Source organism: Triticum dicoccoides, chromosome 1B (genome assembly GCF_002162155.2).
Source record: "Triticum dicoccoides isolate Atlit2015 ecotype Zavitan chromosome 1B, WEW_v2.0, whole genome shotgun sequence".
NCBI classification, from domain to species: Eukaryota; Viridiplantae; Streptophyta; class Magnoliopsida; order Poales; family Poaceae; genus Triticum; species Triticum dicoccoides.
The window spans coordinates 686,136,631-686,148,335 of NC_041381.1; the positions used below are offsets into that span (position 1 = coordinate 686,136,631).

Sequence of the window (11,705 nt, forward strand, 5' to 3'; positions counted from 1 at the left end):
GGCGCCCACGTGGACGGGCCTTTAGTCGCGGTTCTTAAGCAACCGCGACTAAAGGGGGGGGGGGCCTTTAGTCGCGCACGGTCTGTCGCGGTTGCGCAACCGCGACTAATGGCAGTTGCGAACCGCGACCAAAGGCCCTTTTTCCACCAGTGGGGGCAACCAATCATATCATACTACCTATAAAACTTTCATATATTTCACATTCATTATTGTTCTCATCCTACACACGAAGTGCGATACCATTGCAATACATGCCACATGCCGTCGTTTCATATACCATCTTGTTCCCGCTCCTTGGGTTAACGAAAATGATAGCCCCATTTGTCTGCAGCCACATGAACACAAGTTCAGCATGATCCCCGACTCCAACCACAACCAGCATAGTATCCTCCTCATGGTCGCATGCACACAAAATCTGTCCACCAGCTCCCAACTGTTTTCACCATTGTTATCCATCTCATGGTGCTAGACACTGAGCTGAAACCCCTCAGCATGGATGAGGAGCCCAAAATCACCTCCATATGAGAGGTCGAAGTTTGCGTTGAATCCATGCATCTGGGTATTTCATTGCAAAGAATTGTGGACGCGGCGTGATCAAATCTGATGCGTTAACGTTGCCATGTTGTCAGGAATCACCATAATTATGGAGCATCCTTCATATCTGGCCTCCCAGTTGCCATATATGGCGTTTCAAGACTGCCTTTTGGAGCGTGCTCCATATGGCAATTACGTATAATTCCATATGGCGGGAAGTAAACTTCACGTGTGCGAAAACGATATCCGATCAACACATGGGTCTCACGATTATGGAGGCTGCATTATGACGACTCCGCATCTACGACAGTTTTCTATGTTAGTGATCAAGCGTAGTGGAGTAAGAAGAGATCTGACAAGGAGTGAAAATAGTTTATTTCTGAGGTTATGACCGAGTGCACTTTCAAGTGGAGTAGCACAAATATGTTTGGCGCAGAAATCAAGTCAAAGTCCTTAATACTAAAGCATAGAGTACGTAGAGAACGTGCGTGTGGACTTGGAATATATTATCGCATTCACAGCACGCAAAGCTAAGGCATGCAGGCAGCAGGGACGACATAGTAGTATATCATTCTAAACTTGTGAGGACGTAGTAGAATATCATTGTGGACACGCAAAGCTAGCGCATTCCAAAGTTGAGAGGCTGTAAAGTTGTAGCTATCCTATGCATGTCGACTTTATCTTTGGCTTTGACAACATGCATGAGCATGACGAGAGCTACATTTGGCTACTGCGAGACTTGATTCATCACTCCCTCTGCTCGCAGGGTCTCCACTCCATCCACCTTGAGTGATTGTTACTTACTTGTGATAAACATAGATAGGGACACACACAGATATAGAGAGAGGGGAGATGTCTTACACTTGGAGAGGAGCTCTGCAATGGTGGGACGATTGGCAACTGCGTGTCCTCGTCCTGGGCAGCCTGGGCCTTCAGTGGTTCCTCCTGCTGGCTGCCCCGATGCGCAAGTACGCCCTCCCGCGCGTCTTGAGGACATTCATCTGGCTGGCGTATATTTCCAGCGATCCTCTGGCAATCTACGTGCTCGCCACCCTCTTCAATCGCCACGCAAAGACCAGCAACTTTGGCGGTGACACCGACATTGTCGCCGGGATCGGGAGCGAGCAGCAGTCGAGCATCCTGGAGGTCCTATGGGCTCCTATCCTTCTCATCTACCTCGGTGGGCAGGAGGGAATGAGTGGCTACGAGATAGAGGACAACAAGCTGTGGGGGAGACACACCGTGACCTTGGTGTCCCAGGTGGCCGTCGCCTTGTACGCCTTCTACAAGTCGTGGCCTAGACCCAACGACCCAAAGCTATTGGTGGTCGCGGTTCTTCTCTTCTTCGTCGGGGTCATCAGCTTCAGCGAGAAGCCATGGGCTCTCAAAGCTAAAGCCAAGAGACTGGCGGCTGTATCGTCCGGGGTGCAAGTGCCAAAGAAGCCTTCAAACTGGAGGGAGCGCATGAACCAGTTTTTCTTCGGGGCGAGCCACTGCTTCACCGGCACCCGGAAGGCACAAAGTAATTTTTCAACCAATTTAGCTATGTGTAAGTTGCCTGAAAATCCAATTTGGGTCAGTCGATTTTTTGTGCCATTGATTTCTGCTTCAAGATTCGTGCTCCTTGTTTTTTGTTTCTGTTGTGACTACTGTTGTGTTTTGGGCCCAAATATTCTACTGACCACGGTTTTGGGTCAGTCGGTTTATTATTCCTTATAGGCCGATGTTGCTTCCTCATTTTTTTCTAAATAGATGACTCAACATGTGTATATATGCAAGTAATATATTTTGGAATGGAGGGAGTATATATGCAAGTAATGTATAACATGTGTATAAATTATACTATTTCCGTATCAAAATATAAGGCATTTTTCTAGGCTAGTTTAGCTTAAAAAAACATATGATATTTTGGTACCGAGGTAGTACTAGAGTCAAAAATTGCACTACCATATGTTTATTTCTTACATAGTATTAAAAAAGTGTAAAGTTGCATACAAGTTTTTCTAAGTATTATTATTTTTCTTCTTCTTAAAGGGTAATAGCAATGCCACTAATTTATTCTACCTCTTCATTTTTTTTAGTTTTTGTTTCTTTTTTCTTCTTTCTTTAAGGGTAATATAAATGTCACTAATTCATAAGTTCGGAGGAAACTTCATCTTTTCGAAATCCCACTATTATATGTGTATTCTTGCATATTATTCAAAAACCTAATTTTTATGCAAACTGTGTGCAATTTTTGACATTATTTGCTTAAAACATTTCATTTTTTTTCTCCTTCTTAAATGGTAATAGCAATGCCCTAATTTGTTCTTTCTTAGAAAACTTTATTATTTTTATTTTATTTTAGTTTTTGTTTCATTTTCTTTCTTTTTAAAGGATAATATCAATGGCACTAATCCGTTCTGTCTTAGAAAACTTTATTATTTTAATTTTATTTCTAGTTTTTGTTCCATTTTCTTTCTTCTTAAAGGGTAATATCAATGTCACTAATTCATTCGTCCTTATAAAACTTAATTATTTTTATTTTCTTTTAGTTTTAGTTTTATTTTCTTTCCTCTTCAATGGTAATACCAATGCCACAAATTACAGTACTATATTCTTGTTCTTGCGTATTTTTAAAAAGTGCAATTTTCTTGTATATATTGTGCAAATTTTATAATTGTTTGTAATAATTTTTTATTATTCTGTCTTGCTAGAGAGTAATACCAATGACACTAATTCCTTCTTTCTAAGAGAATTGATTATTTTAATTTGTTTTAGTTTTTATTATTTTTAATTTATTTTTGAAGGATAACACCAATGCCGCTGATTCATTCTTACGCATAAGATTTATTATTTTAATTTGTTTAATTTTATTTAATGTTTTTGATTTCTTTAATGGTAATACCAATGCCACTAATTCATCCTTTTTGAAACTTCTTTTTCCAAAACTTTATCTATTACTCCCTCCGTACCAAAACAAGCGGCTCGACATTGTACTAACTTTGTACTAAAGTTAGTACAAAGTACAAAGTTGAGTCACTTATTTTGGGGCGGAGGGAGTATATTCTTACTCTTGCATATTATAAAAAATTTAATTTCTGTGTAAACTGTGTGCAAATTTTGTAACTGTTTGTTTTAGATTTTTGTTTCTGTTTCTTTTTTCTTAAAGGGTAATACTAATGCGACTAATTCATTTTTTCTTAAAAGACTTCATATTTTTTATTTAGTTTTAGTTTTTATGCGTGGAAACTTCTTTATTATGAAAACTTCAATTTTTATTTTTATGTGTGTAAGTATACAAGCAACTATTGAACATTATGTATGCAAATTATACTAGATTGTGAAAATTGCACTATTATATGTTTATTCTTTGCATAGTACAAAACGTGCAATTTATGTTACTAATTCATTCTTTCTTAGGGAAACTTCTTTTTCGCAAAAAAACATCCACACTTATATGCTTGTTATTACATATTATAAAAAAACATAATTTATATGTATATTTTGGCATTTTTTAAAAATGTTCATATTTTCTTTCTTCTTAACTTTTTAAAATATTTTTTTAAGTGCACACATTCATTAATTTGATTTTGTATTGTTTTCTTTCTTCTTTTAGGGTAATACAAAAACCCCTAATTAAGTCCTTGCGAGACTTCCTTTTTGCAAAAACTTCACTATTATATGCTTATTCTTGCATGTTATATTAAACCACAATTTCTATGTAAATTTTTCATTTTTTTTGTTTGTTTTATTCGGCCACAATTTCTATTCTTTCATTATTTGTTTTATCTTGGCCGATGGGTCAAGCTATTCTGAGATGTTCTGCTTAACTATCTTGACATTTGGTTATACTCCAATAAAAATCACATCATCTATTGGACCTAGCTCATATATAAATCTCGGTTTGGTAGTTGGGTACGAAGAGGTGAAGATGTTATTGAATATTTAGAATGTGTAGGAAAGTTGTTAGATAATATTTGGATATATCGGTTTGGTAGTTGACGTAGTACCAAAAAACAATTATTTGTGGTTTGCGGTTATTGTAACATTTCTATATCCCTTTGCATTCATTCATGCCATTTTCACCCTGTTGAGAAGCGTACATACATAACTTTTCACCAAGCTACGGTCCACACTGGGTCAGATGTACTAGTGTGGAATATGAGCTCTATGTTAGTGAGAGTAGTTTTTGGCTAGTTGCATCACAAAATGGATATTCTGATTTTTCTTTTTTTGAGAATCACAAAATGGATATTCTGATTTTTCAATCCCGAGATCAAGTCCTCCTACATGGCGCACCTGCTGAATTTCAATCCCGAGATGCTTCTGTCCGGCAGCAGGCAGCATCTCATCTCCGAGGCCATGGAGGAGATCAAGTCCTCCTTTTTGTCGAACAAGCATGAGTTGAGCCAAAAAGAGCAACTCAAGGGGCTCATTGCCGCCATGGCGGAGGGTGAGCACAAGTCAGCCAATGGAGATGATGACACAAGCCAAGGTTTCGTCCACATCACAGAGGCATGCAAGCTGGCCAAAGAGCTGTTGGAGCTGCCGGACCCTAAGACGCGGTGGATGCTCATGTACCGGGTGTGGCTGGGCATGCTCTGCCACTCCGCCAGCATGTGCAGGGGCTACCTGCACGCCAAGAGCTTGGGTGAAGGTGGCGAGTTCCTCACTTACGCCTGGCTCGTGCTCATGCTCAAGGGGGCCAAGAGCTTGGCCGACAAGCTTCAAACGCCGCCGGAGACTCAAGCTTGTGATTTTCTGGTAATTCGACCAAAGTGTGCTGGAAAAAGAAACCAAAAACTTTCTGCAATTTTCCTAGAGTATTCTGTTCTTTCAGCAATAGCAGGTGATGAAGAAGAGAAAAGGTAGCTCAAATGAAAATTAACAGCACTTCCTCTACCAAGCTAGAAGATCGATGCAGCTTCAATTCAATACTGGGTATCAAAGAACAATGTACGGAAGAACATACCATTTAGTTCTGCATGATCATCACGGTCTACAATAACAATACAACATGGCCTTCTGGTTCATTAGCTAATCAGTACACGTAAGGTAGAATCCTCCAGGGCACAAGCTTGCAGTACTCTGCCCAGATGTCCTTGTACTTCTCCGAGCATCTCGCCTCGTCTCTTCTCTCCCTCCATATCAGCAGGATCAGCAGGTAGGTCGGGTAGAAGTACGGGATCACGGAGCTGCAGCAGAAAAATGTAAGAGTTCAAAGATTATTCGTGCCTGATTGGATTGAGATGATTGTTTTTTTTTTATGCCACAGAAAGGGTATCTCTCACCTGGCTCCACAAGGCAAGCTGAATGAGAGTGCCAGAAGCAGATCTCCAAGGTAATTGCAGTGCCTTGCAATGCCCCTACACGCAACGACAAAGATGGGACTTGTTCTTTTAATTTTTTTACATTCGGGATAGCAGCAGTTAGCATGCATGATTACTCCCAAGAGACAAGGGGAGATCCAAGGTTTTTAAAACTGAACATGTCTAGAAAACTACTGCTGTTCAGTCAAGTGCAATGGTTGCATAAATCTGTCGTGAACATCATTTAGGCAGGCAGGCGTGCAGTGTTCTAACTAGTATGAATCACATTTGTGTTGACTGTTTACCTACTTGCTACTCACCTACATGTGCTTCCCTTGCATTTTTCTTCATCTGACTAAACAGGATCGGCTAAATATTCAGAAGAAGAAAAAAAGTGTATGCGGGTTCTATTTTGTTTACACTCTATTAAACAGAAAGAGACCTCTTGCTATACACGATGCTGCTAAAATAGCCAACAGTACACAGTTCAGAACAAGATGTGCATAGATAACTAGTGGACAAAGAAGAAAAACAAGCGCAGGTTCCATGAGATGAATGTAGAACTTACCAGTAGCCAGATACAAGTAGTTTTCCCCCAACAACTTTGGGAGGTTTACCCCATATAGGAGCTTTAGGGTCCTTCTTGAACAAATGTTTCTGTTTGTTGGCACCTCTGAACACTAGATAGCTGTGTGCAAGATGAAGCAAGGCTTGGTCAGAGATATTGCAATGCAAGAAGCAGATTATACAGCATGCGTAATCCAATGGAGGGTTTGTGAGGGACACAGAAAACAGTACCCAATAAGGAAAATTATGCAGTTAGCAACGGAAGCCAAAAGTGGCAGCTCCACTTTGTTTCCCAGAAGCCACCAACCCTGGTCAACAACACATCATAAAATTTGGTGAGCAGCTCATTTGTCAACCTTCATAATTTAACACAAGAGACAGGGATACTATTATAGCTGCAAATTTGATAGTCATATAACTGAGAGAACAAATTTAGGAATAATGCAGTGAGTAAAGTATATTCAGTAGCGGCATGAGTAGATATTAGCAATTCAAATAATACCCTTTTTCCATAAATGGAATACCTGAATAGTGAAGGTAAAAGGAATGAAAACTAGATCACCAAACACCAGCATGAATCCCAACCTTTCAGCAATAATGTCCCATCTGAAAATCACGGGAAGGAAAAAAAATGAAGTATGAAGCTTCAGCCTTGCCACCATAAGCCCCGTTTCATTCTATACGCAAAAGCACTGGCATATTGAAATTAATTCATCTATTTACTAGAAGACAACATGTACTTACGTGGAGGTCATGAATTCTTCATGAATGAAGTAATCTATAATATACCACTGCATGAAGAAACATAATTAATTTCACTTATAATATAGTAGCTGATGATCGAATAAGTAGTTGTCAGTGTTCAATACCCCACAAAAGAATTGGTAAAGAATGACTGCACGGTTAACTGAACCAGCTAGGTAGCTCTTTGCAAGCAAAGAGAGGTTGATAAACAACCATGCCATCATTCCAGCCCTTATGAAAAAGAACCTGCAACCATGATGAACAGAAGAAAATAACATTTATGATCGGGTCCATGGTTTACTCTGATTCATGTATTCTTTTACTGTTTTAGTGATAAAGTTATGCGGGGAAAGTTTTTGAAACTGAATATATATAGTTAACATTCAACATTAACTTGTATTCACACTAATAGCCACCACAAAAAAGGAATGATATGACCTGTGGAAACAATTATGCAGAAATAAAAAAATAGCTATGCAGCATACCGAACTTCATTTCCAATTGTCCTTCAGTTTATAAGAAATATTCATTTGTATTCATGTATCTATATAAAAATAGAAGCTAGCATGTCAGTTTTAAAGGCAGGAGATCTTAAGAAAATAAAAGCTTGCTGTCAATTAATCAATGGGTTATCAAGAGCAGTATCAAATAAACAGGAGTAGCTACACCAGCAAACCAATATCTCAATTTTCACAGCAATCATATGCCATTCCAAATTTCCCAGCAAGTGTCACAATTAGGTAAGAAAACAAGGAAGATACTGCCAACGTACTTGAGGTCAACTCCCATAAAATGGGGATTAAGCTGCACTCCGAACCACCTGTTAGACAAAGTGGCACCTAACATCATTAAACAGGAAAACAGGAGTGGAATAGATAAAGTGACATCTAACATCATTAAACAAGAAAACAGGAGTGGACTTCTGAAAATAAAAGGTCCTGTTTGTGTGAAATAAAGTTGCGCAAAAGTACCAATCTTCTATGAAGCTCCCAGTAGCATGTGGTTTCAATGAAGAACTTTGATGGCGGGACCTTAACCCAGTATAATAGAGCAGGAAACTGACCTGAAATGGAACATGATGACATGAGTTAATCCAGAGGATGTTATTTGATTTGGTAATTTACCATCTAAATGCATAGCCTTGCAGATATTCAGACAATTCAGGGTGACTGATCCCTTTGCTAAACTTTGGTTGTGCTAAATTAAAGTGAAGGTGTGTATCAAACAATAGAAACTAGACATGCACATGACCAAACAGTTGGGTTCAGACATGAGTGTCCACAAGTCTAAATTTACATCATAGTTCTATAAGAAAAAACTTAATAAGGATGTGGAGAGAGGAAGCGGCATCTACAATGACACTGAAAATGAGGGTCGTCGACAGCAGCTCGAGTCCACGGTCAGCCACGACCTGCAAGCAAATAAGAATCGCTACGCGGGTCAATTCAGCATGACTTTTGTGAATCTCCCGGATGCGTTCGGCTTCTGCGGATCTCACCGTGGGAGTCATCCAGCCCATGTAGACGCCGAGCGTGGAGAGCCCCAGGAGCAGCAGCAGCGAGAGCAGACCTGCACAGGAGCGAGAGCAGACGGCGTAAGGAGAGAAACGCTTTGCGGCTCAGAGAGAGAGAGACGAGGGGCACCATTGCAACGGTAGTGGAGGCGGGAGGAGTCGGGGAGGACGGCGCCGGCGACGAGCTTGCCGGGGAGGAGGGCGCCCGCGGCGGCGAGGTACGCGAGGTAGGAGACCAGCACCACCGCCGCGCTCCAGGAGGGCGCCAGCGCGGCGAGCACGTCGCCGGTGGCCGCCGCCGCGTCCATCCCCGTCGTCGCCGCCAAAGGGGATCTCGGCTAGTCACTCTGAAGCCAACTGCAGCGCGACGAATCCGGAGGAAATTGGGGAATCCCGTGGATCACAGTCAACTGGGAGTCAAAATCCGCAGTGAAGGTGGGCCTTTTGACGTCAATAGGAGGCCCATCTCCCCCGGTTTGAAATCTTCCTTTTTTTGTCCCTCGAATTCGAACAAAATTTGTAGACATTTTTGCTTGAATTTTCGAGGAAGGCTGTGGTCCATACGGGCAGGACATATATATAATATGTGTAGCTCTGTCACCCGACCATGTTCTATCCTTACGTGTTGTTGCTCCTAGTCTCACATGCATGCTTCAGTCGTTCAGGTATTTATATATGGATGGATCATGCGATGCGATCCCGTTGGTACAGATTCCTCCAGCTATATTGATGTACGTATGTATGGATGGATCACGCGATGCGATGCGATAATTTCTAGTATTTGGTATCCTATTTTTTGTTATCGGATTGTGCTTTAAGTATGCAAACATAGATAGATATGTCTTTAATAGATGTTCAGAATTGCCAGCCAAAACAATGCCCAAGCAAGCATTGTATGTTTCGAACTTAAAAGACTGAGTTCTTCCGAGACATGTCGTGTGGCGACCTAATTGTGTATTTTTTTTTTTTGGCGCTGGAGCTAGTTGAAGAACATAACTCGATGAACATAAGAAAGAAATGTAATGACTAGTATATGAGGCATTATCTGAGGGAGCCGTCACATCACAACAATATCAATCATGATAGTAGGTAGACAAGTGTATATCAAAGCCGCAAGGATTGTTTGATGGAGTGAGTTTGGAGCTAACTTTGTACCTTGAAGAAACTACGAAGTATACTATAGCAACTAAAGAATCGCGTCGTAAGAAAAACAGTCATGCCTAGACCTCATGATAGAGCTATCATAGTGAGACATGCTCGAAAAACACATCTTGTAGATTTGCCGATGCATACCATGTTTAGGGATGCTACATAGGATGATATGAAGGGGGGAGAAAAATAATGATGCATGGGAGTTGGGACTTTGGGAGGAGAAGGAATAGTTGTACAATCATATAGTAGTGGGGAAGGCATCCTGCGTTCCACCTTTTCATTTGACAGTAATAAAAGCCATCATTTCCAATGAGAAAAGCAACCACCATGCCTGCCATCACCACTTTCTCATAACTTGTATAATTTCATGGAGCTACCATACCATTAATATTTGCACCTTCCATGTACCTACTCAATGTTCCTTAGATTTAGTAGCTCTCTCACTACTCCACATGTATTTCCTCCTATCATCCAATTTTGTATGTTCTCGGCTACGCATCTTCCTTTTACGAATTCTATAAAGCACAATGTTCTAGTGGAACAAAAATCAACATATTAGTTTAGCTGTGTGCATCATTTGACGAAGAACCTGAAAACATGCCATTCAATTTATCATCTACAAAAAAGACCATGTATTCTCCTCTAAGTATTGCTTGTTTAGCTTACCTAGGTAGGCATGGAAGGCATAGGGAACTCGTAGACAACTATTACTTGCCACACAAGGCTCACTCATTGATACATGATGACAGCACTAGTAGAAAAGGGGGCAATGGTCCAGGCCAGGTCAGCCCATTAGTCCCGGTTCAATCCAGAACCGGGACCAATGGGGGCATGCATTGGACCCGGTTCGTGAGCCCCGGGGGCCGGCCGGGCCACGTGGCCATTGGTCCCGGTTCGTCTGGACCTTTTGGTCCCGGTTGGTGGGACGAACCGAGACCAATGTGCCTCGCTCCTGGCCCACCACTATTGGTCCCGGTTGTTGGCCTGAACCGGGACCAAAGGCTGCTGTTTAGTCCCGGTTCTTGCCACAAACCGGGACCAATTAATTGCCTATATACACCCCTCGCCCGTGAGCAGAGCACTCCCACTGCTCTGTTTTTCGTGGCCGGCGAGGAGAGAGCTTTGTGGTGCTCTAGCTCACCTCCTATGCACACGAGGTTTTCGATGGAATGCCCGAGCCACACTACTTAAGCTTTCTCCTCTCCAAGCTCGACCTCCAGCTCCATTTTCCTCAATATTTGTCTAGGTTTAGCGGTCTGTCACGTCCCGTCCCCGTCTTCACCGCCGTCGATCGCCCGCACCGATCTCGTCGTCGGCACCACCGCGGTGAGCCTCTTGTTCTTATCTTCTTTCTGAAAGGAAAAAAATTCTTACTTGTATGTTTATATAGATACTTGTATAATTTTCTTACTTTTATTATTGCATCTTATATAGTGCGATGGTTTTGGTATCCGCCCCCGTCGGCCCTCGTCCTGTCTATGATTCGGATGTGGTATATATTATCTTTTCATAACTATTGGTTCATCTATTGTTTATGACAATTATGCCGACCAACGTGACATAGATTTTTTTATCTAGGAGGTTGTTGAACCGAAAATTCCAACTGACCCTATTGTCGAGAGGTTAAATTTAGTTGAAGAAGAAAACAATTTCTTAAAGAAAAAACTTAGAAAAATTGAGGAGGAGAAGATGATATTGGAGTTGCATGTTGTGGATGTCGTCGATGATCACAAGATCAAGATGGATGCAATGCGCTTGAAGATTAGAAAGATTAGAAAATATGCCATTCATACCGAGGCTTGGTATCATTATGCCGTTGGATCAGTTGTTACATTGGTTGCGATTATGATCACATTTGTTTTCGCATTGAAATGTTTACATAGTTTCAATGTATGGTTTAATTA

General features: G+C 41.2%; 2 protein-coding genes across 2 annotated transcripts; one reads left to right on the plus strand and one right to left on the minus strand.

Moving 5' to 3' along the window:
* Nucleotides 1-1,386: 1,386 nt before the first annotated feature.
* LOC119350931 lies at nt 1,387-3,690 on the plus strand. Its single transcript, XM_037618534.1, has 2 exons — nt 1,387-2,056; nt 3,686-3,690. Exons 1-2 carry the CDS (start codon nt 1,387-1,389, stop codon nt 3,688-3,690), a joined length of 675 nt encoding a protein of 224 aa, XP_037474431.1.
* Nucleotides 3,691-5,394: 1,704 nt separating this feature from the next.
* On the minus strand, nt 5,395-9,031 carry LOC119349675 (delta(14)-sterol reductase-like). The gene is made up of 12 exons (XM_037617759.1): nt 8,780-9,031; nt 8,635-8,705; nt 8,491-8,547; nt 8,108-8,199; nt 7,909-7,956; nt 7,262-7,382; nt 7,137-7,183; nt 6,917-6,998; nt 6,624-6,700; nt 6,394-6,513; nt 5,808-5,882; nt 5,395-5,711 (listed from the first exon to the last, which is right to left on the minus strand). The coding sequence occupies exons 1-12, from the start codon at nt 8,955-8,957 to the stop codon at nt 5,558-5,560; spliced, it is 1,122 nt and encodes a 373-aa protein (XP_037473656.1). The 5' UTR covers nt 8,958-9,031; the 3' UTR covers nt 5,395-5,557.
* Between the last annotated feature and the right edge of the window lie 2,674 nt (nt 9,032-11,705).

Excerpts from the sequence above, each read along its gene's own strand:
- LOC119350931 (XM_037618534.1), top strand. The coding sequence starts at position 1,387 with ATGTCTTACACTTGGAGAGGAGCTCTGCAATGGTGGGACGATTGGCAA.
- LOC119349675 (XM_037617759.1), bottom strand. The coding sequence starts at position 8,957 with ATGGACGCGGCGGCGGCCACCGGCGACGTGCTCGCCGCGCTGGCGCCC. Across the intron at positions 7,957-8,107 it reads GGGAGCTTCATAGAAGATTG|GTGGTTCGGAGTGCAGCTTA; the intron begins GTACTTTTGCGC and ends TTTGTCTAACAG. Across the intron at positions 6,999-7,136 it reads GAAGAATTCATGACCTCCAC|ATGGGACATTATTGCTGAAA; the intron begins GTAAGTACATGT and ends CGTGATTTTCAG.